The sequence below is a fragment of the Aotus nancymaae genome, unplaced genomic scaffold (genome assembly GCF_030222135.1).
Source record: "Aotus nancymaae isolate 86718 unplaced genomic scaffold, 86718_ANA_hifiasm-v0.15.2.pri h1tg000029l, whole genome shotgun sequence".
In the NCBI taxonomy this organism is placed as follows: domain Eukaryota; kingdom Metazoa; phylum Chordata; class Mammalia; order Primates; family Aotidae; genus Aotus; species Aotus nancymaae.
Genome location: NW_026988442.1, coordinates 76845736 through 76871674, shown reverse-complemented (window position 1 = coordinate 76871674; position 25939 = coordinate 76845736). Strand labels below are relative to the sequence as shown.

Genomic DNA, 25939 nt, shown 5'->3' with positions numbered 1-25939 from the left:
GTCTCAAACTATAGCCTTAGCAAGAAATTTCCAAATTCTGAGCTGTGATGTCTAGAACTTGCTGAATACTGGGTTGGATAGGGGGGTGTTCAGGGCAATTAAGGGCAAGGGGAGAAATGGCATCACTAAAGATGAAACATAAGAACAGGTTAAAATGAACCTGTTGGTAATAGTAAATGAAAAAGCAAACTTGGAAGCCTTTTCTTTGTTTCTGTTGGGGTTTTTCTGGATTCGGAGATTTAATGTTGAAGAGTAATCAGATAGATTTGGCTAGTTCTTAAATACAAATGCACCCACCAAGTGTTTGTACAGGATTAATTATTAATATTAAGAGAATAAGGACTAGAGTGACTCATTGAAACTGAATACAGCCATCTTCGGTAACTTAGAAATTACCCAGACTTTCTGCTAATTCAGCCTGACCTTGCCTCCAGGCTATCAAGGTTGAAGCCATCAGTGGAGAGTGAACAGTATCAGCAGTAAAAAGGTATCAGAAGCAGAGAGGGAAGGCAGCAGCCAGGAATGGGCAGGAGGTGAAAAGACGGAGGAGGAAGGAGTCAGATCAGGAGGTAGGAATGGAAATAGAAAAAGAGAAGGAGCGAAAAGAATACGGATGTAAATCATTGAAGTAATGTCAAGTATCATAACTTCAGTATTTGAATATGCTTGCTTAGACTGCAACAGGACAGCAGGACCTTCCAAGAATTAAGTTTAACCTTGGAAGGAAGAAGATGAGCAAAAGAGAAGGGAAGTTTAAAAATATACTTGTTAAATTGCTTTTTAAATTTAAGATCAACATTAACAATGTACAATTTTTCAACATAGTAATAATATTTGAGTCATATTACTGTGGAACACTGTTCTAAGTCCTGTACGTATTGGTTCATTTAATCCTCACACAACTTTACAAGCAGATACTATTAATATTTCTCTTATTTTACAGATGGAGAAACAGAGCCACAAAGAGAATAAGTAATTTGTCTAGGCTAGTCAGATCACAGAGCCAAGATTGCATTTGAGGCAGCATGACTACAGCTGACTCTATCACCTTTACCTCCCCATCTCCATGATTTGTATGATGTATTTCTTTAAAAATTTGTCTTGTTTTGAGCAGGTTACATTTCCTTGAAATAGTTATATATATATATATCTGCTAGAGTGGCAAACTCATGACATTATTCAGAGTTCAAACAATTGTAGACACCATTCACATCAACTTCCTTTTACATTTTTCCTTTTAGAATAATTTGAGAAAGTTTATTAAACTAGGTCCAGAATACAAAAATAGGTAGTGCATGGTCCCTGTCCCCAGTGAACTGAATCTCAGTTTGTAATTGTTTGGTTACTTGAGCCAAACCAGTTGTACTTCTCCAACAATACTAGTGTGAATTATTTGGCTTGAACCAAGCTTGCATGTGCCAGTGAATGTTTGCTGGCTTCAAAAGTATGCTGACCTTTAAAAGCTATGGACCAATTAGTTTTATTTCTGTTACCTGAAACATTTGGAATTCTTTTAGGCCTCACGACAAAATCAGCCTTCCATACAAAAAAGCTGTAATACCTAGTTTGATCACCTTTCTTAGTCATCCTTGAATTTAAAAGCCTCACATGGATATTCACAAAGTATTTATTGAAAAAGAGGTTTTGTTTCGTTTTTACAGCCTTGATAGAGGAAAATGTTTGCAGGTTATAGAGAAGGAAATGTGAATGGAGTTAGTGGCTTTCACCAGGATCTTTGGAAGAGTGTTGGCTATTAGTTTTGCACTGGAGGAGGATGAGAATTGAGCCCTGTTTAGAGGGAACAGAAAGACTTCTACGAGGAGTGTGGGTAAACAAATGAGCCTACCCTGAATATCACTGCTTGGCTCCCTGAATACTTAATTTTTGAAGTTATTTATAGAATTTTAGAATGATTAGTACACCTGTTTCTTTTGAGACTATCTTCTAAGGAGAAAGTCTGTGTAGTTGGAAAGTATTTCTTGGTAAGTGTCTTTTAGGCAAGTAAGAGAAATTTTGGATCATCTGACAGGAACTTTAAATACTAAATTCAGTCTGATTTGACTTTTGACTTGAGCCTCTATTGCTTTGCTCTGACAAATAGTTTTAGGACTTGAAGGCTTGATTAGCCATTCCTCTGTTAGACATTAATAAGAGGAAAACTGAGAGTGTCTTTATTTTCTTGAATGTCTTATGTGGCCATTGGCTCTCAGATTTTTATAGTGGCATTTAGAATACTTTGAATTTAATATTGATGTCATTATATATTACCCGTATCTCATTCATTCAGCAAATTGAACCATAGCCACATAGTGCTAAATACTGGGAACACAAATAAATAACTCTATTCTGTGGTCAGTCTACTTCCAGACTAAGTTACTCTTTTGAGTATTCTTAATTTTTCTAATCTTTTCCTTGTTGTAATTTTAAAAGGAAGAAATAAGTTGAAAGTCCAAATTAAAATTATTCACTCATTTTAAGGTAACATTATTTCTGGTTCCTGGGAAATTTTCTTTCTCTGGTTTGGCATTATTTCTGTACGGTAATTGTTGACCCCCCAAGATATAATGAGACTCAAATGTTCATCTCTTGAAAAATGGGTACCCAAATCTTGACATTTAGAAATTGTCTTCTCATAGGAAATTTCCTGTATGTAATCTTAAAACATCTGAGTTTATTTTATGCTTATTTTCTGAGTCCACAGTTACTTGGTGTATTATTAATTTTAGGGGTAGATATTCAAACTTGATGTTTCTCTGTCTTAGCAATATCTTTGTAGTGCTGTGTTCTTATACTTCCGTCCCAAGAACCTAATTTACTAAACTAAAAAAAAATGCTAGTTTCTGGATCTCTGATTGGCAGTTTCTACTATCTTGGTTTGTATTACATGCTTATATCCTGGTGTTATAGCTGCTTTTATTATTGCTATAGTTAAGTAATAGAGATAATTAAGAAACAGTTTTATGTTCAGAATCCTCCTTATCTTGTCCTCTAGATGCTTTTTCTGTCCCTTCAACATGATAGTGAAGATAGGTATCTTGCTGTGTGGCAATTATAGCCACACAATGAATCATTGCTTGATTTAAAAGAGCACTAGAAGATGGTGACTCTGTGCCTAGAAAAGGAGTATAGTGGATAAATTGGACCTGCTTCTTTCCCCCCCGCCCCCTGCTCAGGTATAGCATCATCTTTTTGCTTGAGGTATTTTTTTTCTTTGCCTTTACAATGTGCAAATTAATTTTATTTGCCTCTACAATGTACAAATTAATATTATTTAAACTTTCTCTTATTTGGCATTTTTTGTATGTTAAGTCAACTTATTTAGTATATCTTTTCCCTTTTCCCCTTTGTTCTGTGTGTAAAATGAATAAAACAGATTTTATAGAGTAGCTCTATTTAATGAATAACTTTATTAAAACTATTAAACAATCTAGTCGTAGCCCAACTCACAGTTCATACTATTAATATTGTGTTCCTTCCTTGCACACCTCCCCCTTAGAAAATAGAGGGTTTTGGCCTAGTGCTGTGGCTCACACCTATAATCCTAGTACTTTGGGAGGCTGAGGTAGGTGGATCACCTGAGGTCAGGAGTTCGAGACCAGCCTGACCAACACAGTGAAGCCGATTCTACTAAAAATACAAACATTAGCCTGGTGTGGTGGTGCATGCCTATAATCCCATTTGCTCAGGAGGCTGAGACAGAATAGCTTGAACCCAAAAGGCAGAGCTTGCAATGAACCAAGATTGTGCCACTCCACTCCAGCCTGGGCAACAAGAGCGAAACTCCTCCTCAAAAAATTAAAAAAGGAAAATAGAGGGTTTTTCGAAATGTATTTGTTTTTAAATCACCAGACTTTTATATTTTCTGCAGATAATATCGCCTACTGCGTTATTTTTGGCTGCAAAAGTGGAAGAACAGGCTCGAAAACTTGAACATGTTATCAAAGTAGCACATGCTTGTCTTCATCCTCTAGAGCCACTGCTGGATACTAAATGTGATGTATGTAAATACTGGATTTTTTATTTTTCTTTGTAAATTTGAAACTTTTTCATAATGTAGGCCTAATAAAAACACAGTTCAATTAGTGTTGCCTTCCAAATGCTGCTTATTTTTATTACCTCTTAGGAATGCAGTGCTAGGAAGCAGTCTGGCAGAAAAACATTTCATATATATTCATGAATTTGGATGTCATTCTGAATTAGAAGACTTTGGTTCTAGATGCTTTGTAGATTCAAAGATACTTTGTTTCACATTTTGTTGTTCAGAGCTGTGACATATGTAGAGGATAAGTCATATCACCTCCACTGATAGCTGATTTGAGACCAGAACATACATAAGTCTCTTAAATTGACAACAGATGAAGGAACAGTCATCTGAATTTACCCCTAGACAAGTAATTAGTCTTTTTAAAGTATTTTTCCTTTTTTAGTGCACGTACTACTGCTTATCTCTCTGATACATAAAGCTGCATTTTACTATGCTTTCATGAGCAGCATTCTTTTGGTATTTTAATTTTCCGAAAGAGTGATGTCACTTTCCAGACAACTCTTCATCAACATTGTAATAAACCTTATTTGAAAGAACTATTTTAAATTTTTCTGCCATCTTAAAATGGAAGTTAGAATTGTGGCCCTTTAAAATCATTTTTCTAGCATCCTGAGTTGCTTAATCAGGAACCTTTATTCGTTGAATGACTAACAGATTATATTAATTGAAGTTGATTTGAGTTAAAGTCCAGATTAATTTAAGCTTTAATGAAACTATATCTGATTTTATTAATGGCAAGTTTTATCATAGATTTTGGCTTTAAGGGAGTAAACTGTTAATGTAGCCATTAAATAATAATGAGTTTGTCACTATTTAAAGATAATTCCAGCAGTTTCTATTAACTATACAAATTCAGAATTATTTCCAGGGGTACTGTTCAAATAATAGAAATTCACTATGTTTTAAAAATCAGTTCAGTGACCTTTCAGAATAGAGCATAAATAAAATGAAAGGTGCTTTTACTCTCTGGCTTTAGCAATATGTCCTTACAAAAATGAATATAGGTATATTCATATAGGTAATATAGTATTTCCTTATCACCTTGGTCAATTGTCATGATTTCAGAATAAGATAGCAGTAAATTTTTCATATCCTTTATTTCCAGAGTAATTGTAATGGAAGGATAATTTCTTGCAATTGAGTAAGGAGGGTCTCTGGTATTTATGTCCCCATTGGTATGAGATAAATTATTTTGGTATGTTTGGTCACTCCTGAGGTGGCAGAGAACTTAAATCTAGATTAACTCACTGACTTACTGTGACATTCAAGGAATTACCACATGAAATGTCCTAGAGTGAGTTTGTAAGCCAGGTTTGAGTTAACGTCAGGTTTGAGTTCAATGTTTTTAGTTGACTTGGTGCCTCCTGTCTTTAATATCTCTTGAAGCACCAATGCCTAGAAGATTTGACTTTATAGACTGTGCACATCTTATTTCAATTAACTTACCTCCTTTCATATTGTTTACTTTTTTGTTTTTTGCTGTTTGTTTCCTGTTGTAGAAAATAATTCATTTCAGACTTGCTACAGAGTGTATGTTTTCTCTGTCACCCTCAGTTTATTTTCTCCATATTTCCAAACTACTGTGGTTCTTTTATAATCAACCTGTAGTTCTCGCAAGATGTAACAGTCATGTAGTCTAGTAAAGTTATTTTTATTTTAATCAATTTGATAATATTTTTATCTGACAGGCTTATCTTCAACAGACTCAAGAACTGGTTATACTTGAAACTATAATGCTACAAACTCTAGGTATGTATTTACATCAGATAATGGCTTTTTGTTTGTACTTCAAGAAAGTATTCTAAATAAGAGAAAAGATTTCTGAAATAATTTTATTATTGAAGAAAATTATTTTAAAACAGGTTTTAGACCAGAATAAGATTGCCTGGTTATAAGGAAATTACTTTTGTAGAATTTAATTTCATTTGGCATAATTAAATTGAATGGTAAACATACCTTTCAGTGTGATTTCTTAGGTGTTCGGGTAGTCAAAGTACTGTTCTTCACTCTGGATTTGCACTGGAGAGTAAAATGGTCCTTTAGGGCTGTTTCATATTATTGTGATGTGTACAAGCATACACAGCAATCCTTGTTTTCCTTGAGCTTCCAGTCAGTATTTTATGAGTATATCGCATGATTTTTAATGTGACATATTATTTAAATGTTGGTCATCCTTTTCTGAAAGTTATATCTTTGTATGCAAGTTCATTTACTCTCACCATTCTCCTTACTCAGTTTACTAAATTTATTACTCCATTCCCAGATGTTGAATAGAAGTGTGATAAATCAATCACAACTTCCCGTTGTGACAGACTCTTCATTACAAAACTAGCTTGTGTGAAATATATATACAGTTGACCCTGAAACAGCACAGATTTGAACTGCATGGGTCCACATTAATTTTTTTCAATAAATAATATTGGAAAATTGCAAATTTGCAATAGTTTGTAAAACCTGTAGATGAGCTATAGCCTGGAAATAATTGGGAAAAAACGTTGAGTATGTCATGAATGCGGAAAATATATGTAGATATTAGCCTATTTTATTTACTGCCATAAAATATACACAAATTGATTTTTTTTTAAAGATAAAAAATTTTTAAAACGTAGGCACACAAACACAGACCATACATCGCTCTATTCTCAGGTAAGAGAAAATGTAAATAAACATAAACAAATGTAAAGGTACAGTGTTAAGTCACATAAAATTAACTTTAGTACATGCATAACTCTACTGCTATGATAATTTTGTAGCCACCTCCTGTTGCTATTGAAAAGAGCCCCCATGTTATGAGTATGCACTTAAAATGCTGTGTAACTCTTGTCATCTCTGAACAGTTTGTCTCTCCAATAAGTCACATACCTCAGTAAAAGCAGTTCTTGAATAATTTTTACCGTATTTCGTGCAATACTGGAAACTTTGATTAATACCATAGGACCCATACAAAGTGCCCCTAGTGATTCCAAAAGTGCTCCCAAGAAGCAGTTAAAAGTTGTGACGTTAGAAAAAAACGTTGAATTGTTTGATATGTACCGTACATTGAGGTCTATAGCTACAGTTGCCCACCATTTCAAGATGAATGAATGCAGTATAAGGTTCATTGTGAAAGAAGAAAAAGACATTTAGGAAGCCATCGCTGCAGCTATACCAGCAAACACAAAAACCTTGCACTTTAATCTCATATTGAAAATGCAGCTTTTATGTGAATGCAAGATTGCTGCAAGAAAGGCATGCCTATGGACTCTAATATAATTTGAGAGAATCTTAAAGCAAAGGGAAGGTGAAGGATATAAAGCCAGAGAATTTAATGCCAGCAAAAGACAGAAATTGTAGTGTATTTCTGTAAAGTTACACCAAGTGTTGCCTCCCTCTCCTGCCTCCCCGTTTGTGTCTTCCAACCTGAGACAATACCAACCTCTCTTCCTCAGCCTACTCTATATGAAGACCTTTATGATGATCCACTTCCACTTAATACTAGTAAATACATTTCTCTTCCTTATGATTTTCTTAATAGTTTCTTTTCTTTAGGTTACTGTGTTGTAAAAATACAGTACATGCTACATATATAAAATATGTGTTAATCGACTATTTATGTTACCAATAAGGCTTCAGTGGTAAGCAGGTTCTGGTCAACCATAGTTAAGTCTTAGCAGGGGAGTATGTGGATTTTCAACTGCAAGGGGATCGGCACCCCTTAGGACCTGCATTGTTCAAAGGTCAACTATAAATTATTTGAAGTTTCTATAAAATAAAAAGATACCAAAAATGTGAGGGTCTTATTTGTTCCAAATTCAGTGATTTAGCATCTTAATGTTTTACTATATAAAATTATATAAATTTCATTTAGGTAAAAAATTGAAAATTAAAAGCTGTAAATCATTATAAAATATAATGCAGTTTTTTGTTATATAAAATAATGTAATATCCGTATTGTTTATGACATATTCTTAAGCACAGAGAATGCAAAGTGTTATTTTAAGGGGAACATTAGAATTTAGAAGATATTCCTCTGTGGTTTTATTTAAAGTATTTTGCATATTTAATTACAATATATAGATAGACCACACAACAACTTTATAAATCTAGATTACCCATTTATTAGGATTTTATTTACTTACTGCTTCTGAAGACAACCAAATGTGATTTTCACTTTTAATAACAACAGAAACCTTGCCACACCTAAGAGTTGATTGCACGTTGAAAACTTTTAAACATTTCATCTTTGGTATTAGAAACAGTGGTTTAAGCAGTCTTGAGACCTATATGATTTGTTTGTCATATTTTAATTATTAATGAAGTGTAGTTATAAGTGGTTAAAACCCTTTGATCTAGAGTGCCGTATCATTTAAAAGCTCATTTCTACCAGTGAGGCCCGACAGTTACGTTTATAAAAACTGCACTTTTCACATCTTATGAAAGAAAGCTTTGGAATATTAACAAAGATATTGTGTAGTTGAATTCTCTCCTTAAATTGTGGAACCAGGTTAACAATTGTATTTGCCATTTGTTTTTAACTTTAAGATAATCCCAAATCATTTATAATTCAAAATTTTGAATACATTTACCCTTGATCTTTAAATTGGTTTTCATAATTGAGACGTTGTATTTCAGAAGAAATTTTATCTTGTCTTTGGAAAAGTAATGAGGATGTCAATGATGAGAAACTTTAACTTAATGTATTATATGTTTATGGTGTTTCTTAGGCAAGTATTGTAGTGGTGATTGGAAAAAAAGTGCTTATCATTTCAGGTTTTGAGATCACCATTGAACACCCACACACAGATGTGGTGAAATGTACCCAGTTAGTAAGAGGTAGGTGATCCTTGAAACTTTTCAGATAAGTATTAATGCTTTTTATTATCTATAATTGATTTGGATACTATTTTGTTCTTCTAGCCTTTTGTTGAGTTTCATTAAAATTAGTGGGAAATGTCATTTTTTTAAGCATTATTTTTTAGTGTTCTACATCTGCTTATTCATCTACTTCTATTTGTGATTCTACCTGGTATGTTAGCTTCCTTTAAGCATAGGTAAGAATCTCATTTCACCAAACTTTGGAGGGCTTCCAAGTATTAGGGCTCTTATGTATCCCCCATTGAGCTTTGCTAGTTCCGTTTCAGTCTGGTGTGGGCCAATAGTGCATAGGTGCAGAAAATATTAATTTTGGGTTTGTGTCAAACTTTGACTTTTTGAAAAGTGGTAACAGTTGAATAATTTTGAGGCCAACCTCAGACCTTTCAGATAAAAATTGCCTTTGTTAAAAGATTTGTTGACTGGGTACGGTGGCTCACACCTGTAATCCCAGCACTTTGGGGAGGCCGAGGCAGGACGATTGCTTGAGCTCAGGAGTTGGAGACCATCTTGGGCAACATGTGAAACCTCATCTCTACAAAAAACGCAAAAATTAGCTAGTTGTGGTGGCACGTGCCTGTAGTCTCAACTGCTCAGGAGGCCGAGGTGGGAAGATGGCTTGAGCCCAGGAGGCACAGGTTGCAGTGAGCCCAGGTCATGTCCCTGCAGTCCAGCTTCGGCAACAGTGAGACCCCTTCTCAAAAAAAAAAAAAAGTCATTTTTTTGGGGAAGTGTTTTGCCCATGATCATTTGGGCAAACTAAAATTGATTTAATGTATTTTTCAAGGGTTTTTGACTTTACTAAAAGTGATTTCCTTTTTGTGTGTAATGGAGAAATAATTATAAAGCATAATACGTATAGTTCGTGATATACCTATTAAGCCTCTTATAAACAGGAGTACTTGTTAAAATTCTTGCTTTACTGCCTGTAAAGTATCTGGTAATACCTGATTTATCTACTCCTAAATGAATCTTGTGTATCTGTTGTATCCCTAAAAACATTTTTTAAACAGCTGTATGTTCTGCTTCTTACTTCCATTTTCCTGTTTCCATTTCAAGTGTTATGTATTCATAGCAACCACTTCAGACCTGTAGTGTGCCATTTTCTGTTACTTCCTTTTTGAAAATAGAATTTTACAATTTGATTCATTTTCTACCAAGCTTTTTTGTCCTAAACAAAATAAGACTTTTGAAAGTCTTTTTAATATTTACCTAAGTATTTTCACATTTTATTCATTCTAAAATGAATTCATTTTATACCTAGTCATTTATTATGTTAGTGGCTACATTTTTTAAAAAACTGATAGTGTCATTAAGAAGTAGATGTCTGAAAATCCAATTTGTATTTTTTGTAGTAGCATACAGTATCACTTGTAAGCTAGAGTATATTTAACTGTGGTTCCTGTTCTTCATGGTTATATGAATGTGTTTTATAGCACATTTTCATTTCAATACTACAATATAGCATAGAATTATATACATAATTAGCTACAGATGTTGAATTAAGAAAAAAAGGTGCCGGATATGGTGGCTCACGCCTATAATCCCAGCACTTTGGGAGGCTGAGGTGGGTGGATCACCTGAGGTCAGGAGTTTGAGACCATCCTGGCCAACATGGTGAAACCCCATCTCTACTAAAAATACAAAAATTAGCCGGGCATGCTGGTGGGCGCCTGTAATCCCAGCTACTCGGGAGGCTGAGGCAGGAGAATTGCTTGAACCCAGGAGGCGGAGGTTGCAGTGAGTGGAGATCATGCCACTGCATGCCAGCCTGGATGATAGAGCAAGACTCTGTCTTAAAAAAAAAAAAAATTGAAAAAGGTAAGCTAAACTTTGTAAGTATTATAGCCATATAATTTTCTTAATTGAGAGTCTATTAAAGAAACATTAGTTGAAGGAAGTACTAGTATATGCTTAAAAATATTACTTACAAAATTGGATTTTCAGGTTACTGCTGTGAAATTTGAGTCAATTTTTAATTGCTTAACAGAGATTTTCTTTTTTTCTTTCTTTTTTTTTTTTTTTTGATATGGAGTCTTGCACTGTCAGCTGGGCTGCAGTGCAATGGCGTGATCTCGGCTCACTGCAGCCTTCACATCCTGCGTTCATGCAAATTCTCCTGCCTCTGCCTCCCGAGTAGCCGGGATTACAGGCGCACACAACCACACCTGGCTAATTTTTGTATTTTTAGTAGAGACAGGGATTCACTGTTGGCCAGACTGGTCTCAAACTCCTGACCTCATGATCTGCCCGCCTCACCCTCCCACAGTGCGGGGGTTACAGGCATCAGCCACCGTGCCCAGCCCAGAGGTTAATATTTTTTGTCCATGTTCTCTTACAAATAAAATTTCTAGAGACATGAAGTCAGTTTGCTTGAAAAATGAAATAGTAACTTTTCAAACATTTACAAAAACTACAAATTTGATAAATCATCCAAAACAATATATTTAGACCAGATTTTTTGTTGTTGTTAATGTTAAAATGTGACTGATTCTTAAATTTGAGTACAAAGCACATATATGTTTAATGTCATTTTGTCTGACTAACATTTCAGGTAACTATAGAATATATCTCCATTTTAAAAGTATTCTTTCATGTGTGGTGTCTCTTTTTTCTTTGCTCTTTTACACCTTTCAGCTAACAAAGCATTTCCCCTCTATTCTTCTCTGTTGCACAGTGACTGTTTCTAGATCACTGAATTTAGATACATTCCTAGGTGAAAACTGCTAATGGCATTTTAAAATTATTATTTTTTTCTTTTCTATGTATTTTTATTCTGGGGGAGGAGGGGAAAATAAATTTGATTTCTGTAGTCTTTTCCCCCCCTCTGGAGATGAGAAAGTTAATAATATGCTACTTTGCTGCAGAATTGGCTAATGTCATTTTACAGGGACCTTCACTTCTGTGATTTCTCCTTCCCTCCCCACCAGGAAAGTCACACTGCCTCCAAGACATCTGATGCTTTGACACTCTTCCTTAGCACAACTCTGCTAAACCCAAATCCCTTTTGTAAAACCTTTATGTTGATGATCCACATGGGGCAGCAGGGATTACAGGTGCCATGAATAAAAAATAGGGGATGGGGAAGAAACTTGAGGACTGTTAGAGGGGTGGAGTTGAGATAAACTGATTCTAGGTGAGAAGAGGGGAAAGGTATGTCAGTGGTTGTGAATGTAATTGGGAAAAAGGGAAACTGTGAAAAGGACATCCCTGTTGGGAAGACTAAGAGGCAGAATAAGGGGAGGGAAAACTCTTCGGTGTCTTAAGCTAATTAAAAATTGCTTTTCTGTTGGGGACCAGTGTTGAAGCGTTCTGATCCTCCCTAGAATACCTGTATCTTTCCTAAGTTTGTCTTTAATTAGATTCTGTAATTTGAAATAAAATATAGTGGAGCCTCCTGTATACGCATATGCTGTTTCTAGGTTTATTCTCTGTTGATGCTTAATAGCATGATGAAAAACTGAGCCGTTTGTGCTCTGTGTTTTGTGGGGTGGGGGTTTGTTTCGTTTTGTTTTGATGGAAGTATTTAAGCCAATTTAAATATGAGGATTAAGTCTGGCAGGCAAACTCTTTGTATTTTGTATTAGACTTCAAAATCTTTTCTTCTTCTTCTTCTTTTTTTTTTTAAATCCAGGAGAATGCTTTATTGCAACTTTTAGCTGACTAGATGCTTAACTTAGTAACAAGTTTAGCCCTTGTAACTGGCTAGCTAAAAGCAAATCGGCTTGTTTCTCAGATCTTTGGGGGATAGCAAGAAACATTTGAGTGAATGTTGTTGAAGATTTTCAGTAGTATAGAAAATGATGGCGCTCTTGTGATATTTGTAAGTAGTAAGTAAAATTTACTTTTTGTGTACAAATCTTTGAAGTTTTTGTTGTGTTGAGAACTTTTTGATGGTGGCACGTTAAAGCTGATAGTATTGTCTTCGTTTTTTTTTTCTTTTCTTACAGCAAGCAAGGATTTGGCACAGACATCCTATTTCATGGCTACCAACAGGTTGTTATCCTGACCCTCTTTGTTGCACTGTTGTAGCACACTATAGCTTCCTTTAATGCAGGGCCCCCTCAATGTGTCTCTTACCCTTGTTGCAACAGGAGACTGGATCATCTACTGTGGTGGTACCTTCCTGTTTGCTTTGCGGTGTATTGTACAAGGGACTTTGGGCACAGAGGGGTTAAATGCACAATGTGAAGTGTAGTGGTGCTTTCTGATGACATATTCTCGATTTGTGAGTGCATAAGTCTAAAATTGGTAGCCTGAATAGCAGCTAAAGATTACAAAGAGCTAAACTTAACGTAGAAATTCGAGCAACTTGGTAAGTATAAAGCTATTTCTAGTTTACAATTATAGTTAAATGACAATTTTTAAAATTTCACATTGATCCAGTCTTAACTTTAAAATACTCATTAAAGTCTTTTTAATAAATAAAACTTATGTAATTTGAAATTTTTTTCCAGATAATACCCACTAGTAGCAAATTAAAAGTAGTCAAGTCCTATCCATGCATGGATTTGCATAAACACAATTTTTTCTTTTTTCTTTTTTTTTTTTTTTTTTGATAACAACGACAAAAAAACCTTCCTTTTCAGTTTACATAGAGTAAAAAATGGTATATGTTTATGGCTACTCAGATAACATTTCCATCATTGAAACTGAACTGGAAGAATAGTTTCAAGGAGGCTTTAACATACCGTTCTGTTCTAGATTTATTTTATTAATGATTTAAATTTGTTTTTTGTTTTGTGTGTGTGTGTTTTTTGATTTTGTTTTTGTTTTTTGAGTGGGTCATTGGGGAGAAAGGACCAAACCAGCTTTGTATGGCCCCTAATTTCTTGTGACACTGATAAGTTTAATTTAAATTTGAGGCTGGCAAATATTGCTATATTTTCTCAAATATATGTTGTTGGGATTTAACCTCTACCCCCAGTAATTCTGAGCAACAACATAAAGACTTGAATTTAAAACTTTGATTAGAAAAGGCTAGCTGTAACACATATTACATGCCCCATATTTGGTATATGGTGGAGGAGAAAGGTAGTATTTTTCATACTTAATAACATTGGGCCTTGAAGCTGTTTTGCAAAAGGTAAGTTTTCTTTGTGGCTTTGCTGAAAAACAAGGCATAGGTTTACATAGATACGTGTTTAATTCTCTCTGCTTCACTAGAGAAAGCAAATGCCTATTAAGCCACATCAGATGGGATAATCCCTGATTATTGTGATATTGAAATCACTTTTTCAGTTTTACAAATGGTCTTTTTCTTTACATTTACATATTTACCATGACATTACAAAAGAAAAATACCACAAACAATTTATAGTTCTATACTTCTGTATAGTAGTGATTATTGCAAATATACTCTCCTCTCCTTTTATAAAATACTTCAATTTTAGGTGTAAAAACAAAATTTTAAATAGTAATAGGAGTATTAAAATACTCCTGGGAGTGAGGGGGAATGTTCATTATATGTAGACTTTTTAGTACTAGAGTTTTATAACTTAGCTTTTAATTTAGTAAAATAAGGTTTTATACTCTAGACTTAAAGAAAAGTCAAATTTAAATTTGGCTCTAATCTTACTGGTAAATGTTTTTCTTTGTTTTACATACTTGAATTTGTATGGCTCTCCATTTTCAAACCTGCTCTGCAACAGTCTGCATCTTACAACCTTCTGTCTTCAGTACAAACCAACAGTGATAGCATGTGTATGCATTCATTTGGCTTGCAAATGGTCCAATTGGGAGATTCCTGTGTCAACTGATGGAAAGCATTGGTGGGAATATGTGGATCCTACAGTGACTCTAGAATTATTAGATGGTAAGTAGAGAAAATAATTTTTTTTTTCTTTTCTGGTTAGTACACTTGACAGAAAATAAATTTTTTATGGAAAAATTCTGTCTACCTCTGTATAGGTTTGAAAAATTATATTCCCATATGTTCATTGCCCACCTAAATGAACAGTTATCATTTCTGTCCAATTCATCACACACATGTACACACCGTGGTAATAGTGATGCTATGGTGCTAATTCCAGATATCATGGCATCTCTTGAGATAGTCTGTTGCCCAGGCTGGAGTGCAGTGGTACCATCTCGGCTCACTGCAGCCTCTGCCTCCTGGGTTCAAGCAATTCTCCTGCCCCAGCCTCCTGAGTAGCTGGGATTACAGGCATGTGCCACCACACCCAGCTAAATTTGTATTTTTAGTAGAGGCGTGGTTTCACCGTATTGATCAAGCTGGTCTCACTTCTGACCTCAAGATTGACCTGCCTCGGCCTCCCAAAGTGCTGGGATCACAGGCGTGAGCCTCTGCGCCCAGCCTGACATCTCTGAATATTTTAGTTTGTATTTCAAAAGATAAGGACTCTAAAAACATAAGAATAATTACATTTTTTTTTTAATTTTTAAGAATAATTACATTTTAACAATTTGGAAGTCTAAGTTGGCAGTTGGCAGAATTGACAAGAGAAAGTGTGAGTACACTGTCAAATGAACAGGATGAAAATAAGAATTCATCAGCCTAAAGAAAAAAAAATTGAGTTTGGAATTTGTGCTCATACCTGTAATCCCAGCACTGTGGGAGGCTGAGGCAGGAGGATCACTTGGACCCAGGAGTGCAAGACCAGGCTGGGCAACATAGACCCAGTCTCTACAAAAAAAATAAAAATAATGTTTTAAATGGACTGGGTGTGGTAGTGCTCACCTGTAGTCTCAGCTACTTGGTAGGCTGAGGCAGGATGATAGCTTGAGTCCAGGAGATCAAAGCTGTGGTAAGCCTTGAAGGCACTGCTCCGCTACAGCCTGGGTATATATTAACCACCACTGAACATCTAAAGCTTTTTCAGGACTTAAAATAAATAAGGTTTAGAATTCCATAAGCTAACAAGAATAGCAATTTAATGTATACTAATTCTGTTGAGTTTTAAATGTGCAGACTGAAAATTGAGTGTTAACTGTGAAGCAGTAAACTAAAGGGATTTTCGGGGGATTGTGTTTCTTGCTCTATATTACCATTGTTGCCTTACATTGTTAAACGTGAATACACAAGGGAAAATTGTACGTATGTGTTCTGTTAATTATGAACGTAAAATTTTGGGGATGTTTTGATGAGAAATTCCTCTGGTTGAAAAGTAAAAGAAGCTGGCCAGAGATTGGAAATTCTTGGGATTAGGGCATTTTAACCACATACTGTAAATTTCAGAAAGAAAATAGGTAACACTTCTTTTTTTTTTTTTTAAACTCTGGGTGTGTGGGTGTTTGTGTGTGTTTGAGACAGTCTCACTCTGTTGCCAAGGCTGAGGCTGGAGTGCAGTGGTGCAATCTTGGCTCACTGCAACCTCCACCTCCCGAGTTCAAGTGATTCTCCTGCCTCAGCCTCCCAATTCACTGGGATTACAGGCACGAGCCATCACAACCAATTAATTTATATATTTTTAGTAGAGATGTGGTTTGGCCATGTTGACCAGCCTGGTCTTGAACTCCATACCTCACATGACCTGCCCACCTTGTCCTCCCAAAGTGCTGGGATTACAGGCTTGAGCCATTGTACCTGGCCTTTTTTTGTTTCTGTTTTTTGTTTTTTTGCTTTGTGAGATGGATGCTTGCTCTCCCCCGCAGGCTGGAGCCCAGTGGTACGATCTGGGCTCACTGCAACCTCTTCCTCCTGGGTTCAAGCAATTCTTGTGCCTCACCCTCCTGAGGAACTGAGACCACAGGCGTGTACGACCATGCCCAGCTAATTTTTGTATTTTTAATAGACACAACAGTTTCACAGTCCAACTGCCTTAGCCTCCCAAAGTGCTGGGATTTCAGATTTTAGCCTCCATGCCCACTTGATGTTTCTTTGACATAGGGGTCTGCAAAGAGTAACACTATTTTAGAGTTTGTGGGCTGTAAGGTCTCTGTTGCAACTGCACAACTATACCATTGCAGCTGGAAAGCAGCCATAGGCAATTTGTAAATGAATGGGTGTGGCTGTGTTACAGTAAAACTTTGTTGACAAAAATAGGTGACCAACCATATTTGGTCAGTTGTTCATGGTTTGCCTATTCTTATTTGTGAAATCCTTCTTTGTTACACCCTTTATTTTCTATTTTGTTCTCCACCTGGAAAAAAAATCCCAGAATATACTTCTCATGCTGTGTTATTGCCGAATAATTATAATTTTTTTTTGAATTGTTTGAGGCTTTTTCAGAATTTATCCAGAGAGAAGGAAATCTTCAGTGAGTTGAAATTACATCTAAAACTCAATGGGGCTTCTTTTTAATTGTTTGTATCTGTTCTGTAGCTTGAAAATCAGGTTATCTAGGTCATTGTTGTAGCTTAATAGTCACCAGATTAAGATTACGTACGCATTTTTTTTTTTTTTTTTTTGAGACTGAGTCTTGTTCTGTTGCCCAGGCTGGAGTGCAGTAATGCAATCTCAGCTCACTGCAACCTCTGTCTCCCGAGTTCAAGCAGTTCTCTGCTTCGGCCTCCTGAGTATCTGGCAATACAGGTGCCTGCCACCATGCCTAGCTAATTTTTGTATTTTTAGTAGAGGTGGGGTTTCACCATCTTGGCCAGACTAGTTTTGAACTCCTGACCTCGTGATCCACCTGCTTCAGCCTCCCAAAGTGCTGGGATTACAGGCATGAGTTACTGCACCTGGCCGGTAGGCATAATCTTAATAAAAATCGTTTTTATTAAAAAAATAAAAACTTTATCTTTTTGTTATTTCTAATAAAAAAATTTATTAAAAATAGTTTAGTATTATACTTTAGCACCTGGTGCTAAAGTAAAAAGATTACAAAAAAGTAATGTGCCTTTTATCCTGTCTTTAGGTCAGAGGTTAGGTTGTGGTTTATGTGGGGTTTTTTTGACACAGCAGGATCTACCTCACTTCCATTCTAAAAAACCTAAAGTTTATTACTAATTTGGAGAGCAGTTCAATAGGAATCTTGGAGACCTGATATATTAAAACTTTCAGCATGTTTTGCATAAGCTTTTTTTTTTTTTTTTTTTAAAGAGACAGAGTCTTGCTCTGTTGCCCAGGCTGGAGTGCAGTGGCGCAATCTCAACTCACTGCAACCTCTGCCTCCTGGGTTCCAGCAGTTCTCTGCCTCAGCCTCCCAAATAGCTGGGATTACAGGTGTTTGCCACCACACCTGGATAATTTTTGTGTTTTAGTAGACATAGGGTTTCACCATGTTAGCCAGGCTAGTCTTGAATTCCTGACCTCGTGATCCACCCGCCTCAGCCTCCCAAAGTGCTGGGATTGTAGGCATAAGCCACTGCGTCTTTTTTTCTGTGTAGATCACAAAAAGGTAACTCGAAATTTAAGACATGAAGATACGGCCGGGTGTAGTCACACATGTCTCTTGAACACAGGAGTTTGAGCCCAGCCTGAGCAACGTGGCAAAACCTCGTTTTTACTAAATATACAAACACACACCGGGTGTGGTGGCACACTCCTATAGACCCAGCTACTGTGGAGGCTAAGGTGGGAGGATCACCTGAGACTGTGATAATGCCACTGCACTACAACCTGGGCAACAGAGGAAACCCTGTCTTAAAAAAAAGACATGAAGATTTATCTGAATTGTAGAGTGATGTCTAAAGTGATATACGTATTCTTATTTACTAAAGTAATTCACTTAATAACTATGTTCCACAAAAGAACATTGGCTTAGACAGTAGCTTTGAGAGAGAAGGGCCTCTATTTTAGGCACATACTATGATTTTTGTGCATATAGCTAATTAATTAGGTTAATAGATTATTGAACAGATTGTTTTGTTCTGCTATAAAATTTAATACATTGGATACTTAAGAAAAACAAAACTTACCTTTTGTGTACCAGATTTTGGACCAGGAACTTTAAGTGCATTTAATGTTTTACAACCAAGCTGTTACAGAAATTGAGTCAAAACAGTTTTGTTAATGTTCAACCCAAAAGTAGAAAAGTAGTTTTTTTTTTCAAATGAGGAAGTGGAGTTCTGGGCATTAGGTTTTCTTTTCATCCAAACTGGATGGAAAAAGTTCATGAGACTTCAGCGGGGAATAGTCATGTCATTGTCAAGGAAATTACATCTTGAAAGATTAATTATAGTTTGTCTGATCTTAGCATTGGCTTAGAATAGTTTACAAAGAAACTTGCTATTAAAAAATGAATCTGCTGGGTGCAGTGGCTCAAGCCTGTAATCCCAGCACTTTGGGAGGCTGAAGCGGGTGGATCACAAGGTCAGGAGTTCAAGACTAGCCTGGCCAACATGGTGAAACCCCGTTCCTACTAAAAATACAAAAAATTAGCTGGGCATGGTGGCGGGCACCTGTAATCCCAGCTACTCTGGAGGCTGAGGCAGGAGAATTGCCTGAACCCAGGAGGCGGAGGTTGCAGTGAGCCGAGATCGTACCACTGCACTATCAATACCAGAACAAAACATAAATGATAAAAAATCAATCTGCAGTTTACTGATAGAGGTTCCCCCAGTATTGAGATTGAATTGGCATTATTAATTATTAGTATTCTAATTTATTTTACTGATGATTATTTGAGAGTGGCCAGTAACTATTAATGACAATATTTTGGGGGATAAAACTATAATTCATCAAAACCACACTACTTTGGAAAGGTGGGTTATTTCATTGTGATCAAAATTTTAAGAAAATTACAATCAAGATAGTTAGCTAATGTATTAGTAGTAGTATTGCTAGGAAGTATAAGTATAGTTGAAGAAATTTTCCTTTTTTTATTAAAAAAAAAAAAAAAGCCTAGGCATGGTGGCTCACACCTGTAATCCCAGCACTTTGGGAGGCAGAGATGGGAGGATCACTTGAGGCCAAGAGTTTGAGACCAGCCTGGTCAACATAGTGAGACCTGATCTCTATTATTTAACAAAAAAAACGACAAAAATACAATATAGTGCAGAGTTCCCTGTATACCCTTTAGCTTCTCCTTGTACTAACATCTTACATAAAAATACATGATTATCAAAAGTAGGAAATTAGCATAGGTACAATACTGTTAGCTAAACCACAGATTTTATTCGGTATTCTGTATTTGTCCCTTTTCTAGGATCCCATGTTCCATTTAGTTGACATGTCTCTTTAAATCTCCTCCAGTCTGTGACAGTTCTTCCTTATTTCCTTGTCTTTCATAACATTGACACTTAGAAAAATAATGGTCATTTTATACAGTGTTCCTTGGTTGGGGTCTCATGATTTCTCATTATTAGATTGAAGTTACACATTTTGAGCAAGAATACCATAGAACTAGGTTGGGTCTTGCTTGGTGCATCATATCAAGGGGTACGATATGTTGATAGGTCTCGTAACTGGTAATGACAACCATGATCACTTGGTTACAATGGTATCCTTAAGGTGGTTTCTGTACTTTAAAGTTAACTATTTTTTTCTTTATGTAATTAATACATTTCTTGGGGAAGATATGTTGGGATTATACAAATAACTTTTTCCTCAAACTTTTGTTCACTAATTTTAAAGAATCCGTTGATCTTGCCTGCAACAAAAATTGCTATGTTGTTTGCTTAATAAAGATTTTTTTATTGGAGGGAGGGATTATTTTTAATGCTACTAGATTTTCTAGAGATTCTAATTAAGCAAGTAAAATCATGGGGGAAGGTAATCGTTACAAAGGATTCAGCTTTGAAAATGCCGGTTGAGAGTTGTGTGTACTTCTGTATATGCTGAAGGTTGAATAGGAGGGTGGTGAAGTAGATGAACTCCTAGCATTCCATTTTATACTGCCCACTTAAGAGAAATTTATATCCTAAAGACATCTTCTAAGTTTTAAATTTAAATTTTCTTTTTAGAGCTAACACATGAGTTTCTACAAATATTGGAGAAAACGCCTAGTAGGTTGAAGAAGATTCGATACTGGAGGGTAAGAGAATTGACAGGCAGAATGTCAGTCTGTCATTTATATAACATGTACATAGCTAACCATTTTGAATTGTCGTGATTAAATAATCTTTACAGTATTGCTGAATAATTCAACATATCTCAAGTTACGTATACTCACATATTCAACTACAGAGTCCAGTGGACTTTGCTAAAAAGCATGTTATATTTTTAAAAACTTTTTTGCAGTGATTATGACGGAAATATCCTCTTAATTTTACAAATGGGGAAACTGAAGCCTAGACAAGTTAAATTACTTTCTCAGGTGCTAGGCTAGGATTTGACTTGTATCTAATTCTAAAGTTGGTGTTTTCAGTTTTTTATAGTCTCCTTCTATACCTCTAAATAATGCATTTATTTACTGGCGACATAAAACCGTGAATCCCGGGTCATTTATTTCCATATGTTAAATACATAATGTTTTTAGAATATAACTTTTATAAGACAAGCAATTTGCATTAAATTATTTTGCTATATCACTGCTTCTTCTATGTTTTATTTTAATAGGCTAGTCAGGCAGCGGCTAAGAAACCAAAAGTAGATGGACAGGTATCAGAGACACCACTTCTTGGTTCATCTTTGGTCCAGAATTCCATTTTAGTAGATAGTGTCACTGGTGTGCCTACAAACCCAAGTTTTCAGAAACCATCTACATCAGCATTCCCTGCACCAGTACCTCTAAATTCAGGAAATATTTCTGTTCAAGACAGCCATACATCTGATAATTTGTCAATGCTAGCAACAGGAATGCCAAGTACTTCATACGGTTTGTCATCACACCAGGAATGGCCTCAACATCAAGACTCAGCAAGGACAGAACAGATGTATTCACAGAAACAGGAGACATCTTTGTCTGGTAGCCAGTACAACATCAACTTCCAGCAAGGACCTTCTGTATCACTGCATTCAGGATTACATCACAGACCTGACAAAATTTCAGATCATTCTTCTAAGCAAGAATATACTCATAAAGCAGGGAGCAGTAAACACCATGGGCCAATTTCTGCTGCTCCAGGAATAATTCCTCAGAAAATGTCTTTAGATAAATATAGAGAAAAGCGTAAACTAGAAACTCTTGATCTTGATGTAAGAGATCATTATATAGCTGCCCAGGTAGAACAGCAGCACAAACAAGGGCAGTCACAGGCAGCCAGCAGCAGTTCTGTAACTTCTCCCATTAAAATGAAAATACCCATCGCAAATACTGAAAAATACATGGCAGATAAAAAGGAAAAGAGTGGATCACTGAAATTACGGATTCCAATACCACCCACTGATAAAAGCGCCAGTAAAGAAGAACTGAAAATGAAAATAAAAGTTTCATCTTCAGAAAGACACAGCTCTTCTGATGAAGGCAGTGGGAAGAGCAAGCATTCAAGCCCACATATTAGCAGAGACTATAAGGAGAAGCACAAGGAGCATCCCTCAAACCGCCACCACACCAGCAGTCACAAGCATTCCCACTCACATAGTGGCAGCAGCAGCGGTGGCAGTAAACACAGTGCCGATGGAATACCACCCACTGTTCTGAGGAGTCCTGTTGGCCTGAGCAGTGATGGCATTTCCTCTAGCTCCAGCTCTTCCAGGAAGAGGCTGCATGTCAATGATGCATCTCACAACCACCACTCCAAAATGAGCAAAAGTTCCAAAAGTTCAGGTAGTTCATCTAGTTCTTCCTCCTCTGTTAAGCAGTATATATCCTCTCACAACTCTGTTTTTAACCATCCCTTACCCCCTCCTCCCCCTGTCACATACCAGGTGGGCTACGGACATCTCAGCACCCTCGTGAAACTGGACAAGAAGCCAGTGGAGACCAACGGTCCTGATGCCAATCACGAGTACAGTACAAGCAGCCAGCATATGGACTACAAAGACACATTCGACATGCTGGACTCGCTGTTAAGTGCCCAAGGAATGAACATGTAATAATTTGTTTAGGTCAATTTTTCCTTTACTTTTTTAGTTTAAAAATTGTTAGAATGGAAAAATTCCTCCTGATCTAGCAGTGGCAACACCTGCCGTTGCTGCCACTGCTTCGATATTTGTAAGTGCTGCTTTATTCTTCATTCTGAAAAGAAGAGATTATAGTAAACAAGTCTTTATCTCCACATATGATAGTGTTATAAATACTGTAAAAGCATGGAAGGTGCAAAACTCAGTATTTCTACAATTGCAGCTAAGAACATTAGGATGAATGGCTGGCTGCTTCTAGGAATATAAGATGCCTCAAGCATTCGTTATTTATGATTTGAATATTGTAGCTATTTTTTGTTGTTGTTGCTTGGCTTTTGAATGAGTGTAAATTGTTTTCTTTTGTGTATTTATACTTGTATGTATGATTTGCATGTTTCAATGATAAAGGGATAAAACAGTATACTGATAACTGTTTACAAGAAAGTGGAGAAAAATGTACATACATTTTTGTATGTTTAGATATTACCATAAATACTCAGGATTGGAGCTGCTTGTAAGTATAACAATATACAGAATAACTTTATTTTATCTTGTCAGAGTCCATCACTAATCTAAAACAAAGGTGGCACTTTTTTATGTTAACCTTAAACTCTAGGCCTTACTGGAAGCCACTGATAGGGGACACTTCACTACCAGATGCGTATGCAGTGCCACAGATGGTCATTTATACTGTGAGGCACTGAAATTTTGCCTTCAGAAGTTCTGACCAGATTGGCTGCTGAAATAGCCCCTAACTTTCTGAAGGCTTGAAGAGGAAAAAATAAGTTTACATACTCTTGATGTGAAGTGCATTTAAATGTTTGTTGGCTTGTTGCAGTTCTATGAAACAGAGCTGTTAATAATGGTTATGTGGATTACTGTGATTTGAAAACTAAATTCACAGTAACTTAACCTAGTAGAGATATAGTGAGTTGTTTCCTTTAAAGAATTTTACACTACATATTTTAACACTAAACAGGGATCACTTTTCCTTTAGCATTCAGAATGACACTATATTCTTAAATATACCCCTTCCCTGAAGTGTGTTTGTGTGTGATGCCATATTTCTTTTTCAGGTAAATGTAGTCTTCCTTATAAAAAAAATTAAACCTATTCTCTCTCAATTCTTTTATATTCTAACAATAAATAAAAAAGAAAAGATCACTGACTGTGCATTATACCTGTATTTATAGTTTGTGGTTATCAGGAAGCTCTGTAAGAAAGAAAAGGTCAGCCTCCCAGGCAAACCACTAGTGGAGGTTTTACATTTGTTTGCACATCTTGGTATACTTCTGTTGAGGTAAAGTTTGCACAGTCATCTGACTTCTGATCAAACATTAGATTTTAAAACTTGTTTAGATTTTGTCTTAAACATCAGTTACATGGCTCTTGTTTATCAGCTAATCTTGAATTTATTCTGTGGTAAATCTTTGAGTTGTTGAGTACATTTGAGATAGGTTGGATTCAACCTCTGTTGAACTGAAAACTTAATTTCTTCTCTGTATGAATTATTTTTGTTACAAAGCCACTAATATGTGCACAATTGTAATTTTACTCAAGTATGTTGCAGTTGTAAATATTAGAGTTTAATCTTGTGCTCTACCTTTATTTAGCAATTACCTAATTTGCCAGTAGCTTTATAATTTTTAAAGATAATTGTTCATTATTTTGTCAATGTTATTTGAACTTGAGGTACTTAGGAGCCTCTTTGTGTAGGGACTGTGCCTAGGTAGCATGTCCTAACATTTGTTCTTGTCTTGCATAACTTGGGTAATCTTTGTCATTATATGTAACTTTGTTGCTCTGTATGGCAAAATATTGTATCCATAAACATGGCAATTTTGATACAGTTATACTTTTACAGTGGTACATAATCCAAGGACTAGTATAGAATTAAGCCGAGTGCAAGATGAGGGAGGGAAGGGTTTTCTTGGTAATTTAGATGTGAAACCTCTACAGAGCTATCATGTAAAAACTACGTAAGGTGGTTGTGCTACTGTATAATTGGGGGTGATAATACCAGGAATTTTAATAAGATTTTGTAAAGACTATCCCGAAAAGTAGTGAACTTATTTTCAGTAGACATAGAAAACAATGTGAATATTTAAGGTCTGTGACTATAGTTAAACTTCACTAAGAATTTGCAGAACTGTTTTGAGATGTGGGAATAAAGGTAATTTTGTTGAATCTTCATTGGTGCTAATGATGGACAGTTAAAAAGATAGCTAGTGTATATTGTTATGGGTCGGTACTTATTAGTACTTCCAAAATTGAATTTGAAATGCTATGTATTCACTTTTCACTCTGTAAATGTAATTCTTTACAATGACTTTATTTATTAAAGGGCAGCCAGTTGTCATTTTTACAGGATTGTGTGAGCTATTCAAACTCTTTAACCCCTGAACAGGATATTAAGCTTCCAAAATAATGATGGGGATAAATATGGAAATCCGTTTTAAGTTTCATTTCCATTAAACAAAAACTCATAATTCATACTATCATGGATTTGCTTTATCCATCTTAATTGCATAACAGTTCATCTGCCTGGTCCCCATTAGGCTCTACCAAAGAAAAAGACTCTGATGAATGGACATTATTACTGTGAGTCTTCTTATAAGTGGCCATAAATAAACCAAAATAGTATCATCAAATTTAGGTGTGAAATTCCACATGTGCAAAGTACTGTTAAGATGATAACATTTTTGATGAGATCTAAAAAAAAAAAATTTGAAATATTAAAAAGCATTATCTTTAAACATCCTATAAAAGAGTGAGTCATTTTTAAGTTGTGTTTTCCCTAGATCACAGATTTTTTACCTTTACACAAAAGCACATTGCAAAGGCTTTACTTCTACCTCTTCCAGCTAGTTTTCCAGTATTGAGCTGTGTCCCCCTAAATATTTGCCTTAGCTATTTTAAAATATGGTATTTTCAGACCAAAGCAAAGGGGTGTTTGTTCACTGGAACATTGTTAGAGGCCTACTTAACAAAACGGGCAGTAGCAACCTTAAGTGGTGAAACCTCAGTTTCGTAGTTGCAGGTATGTAAATACCAAAAAAAAGTCCTGTTGTCAACCCTGGGTTTATCTTTGAAAGCAGTTCAGTGTGCACCTTGGTCTTCCTTTATGTATGCTGATTCGTCCTGGTTAAAGTTCTTATTCAGAGTCACCTAAAGGAAATTTCTAACATAATATA

General features: G+C 35.8%; 1 protein-coding gene across 4 annotated transcripts in view; it reads left to right on the top strand.

Annotated features, from left to right (window-relative positions):
- Nucleotides 1–25115, top strand: part of CCNT2 (cyclin T2) — a 40111-nt gene extending 14996 nt beyond the window's left edge. Inside the window, exons 3-10 of one of the 4 annotated variants that reach the window (XM_012468436.3) lie at nt 3869–3997; nt 5734–5794; nt 8795–8857; nt 12847–12892; nt 14548–14711; nt 20705–20775; nt 21300–22449; nt 22551–22701. In XM_012468436.3, the coding sequence (XP_012323859.2) occupies nt 3869–3997; nt 5734–5794; nt 8795–8857; nt 12847–12892; nt 14548–14711; nt 20705–20775; nt 21300–22449; nt 22551–22618 (1752 nt within the window). In that variant the 3' untranslated portion in view covers nt 22619–22701. Of the gene's footprint in view, nt 1–3868; nt 3998–5733; nt 5795–8794; nt 8858–12632; nt 12727–12846; nt 13212–14547; nt 14712–20704; nt 20776–21299 lie in introns of those variants that run through there. The other 3 variants (XM_012468435.3, XM_064382822.1, XR_001109952.3) reach the window with 3 other exon arrangements.
- The last annotated feature ends 824 nt before the right edge of the window (nt 25116–25939 follow it).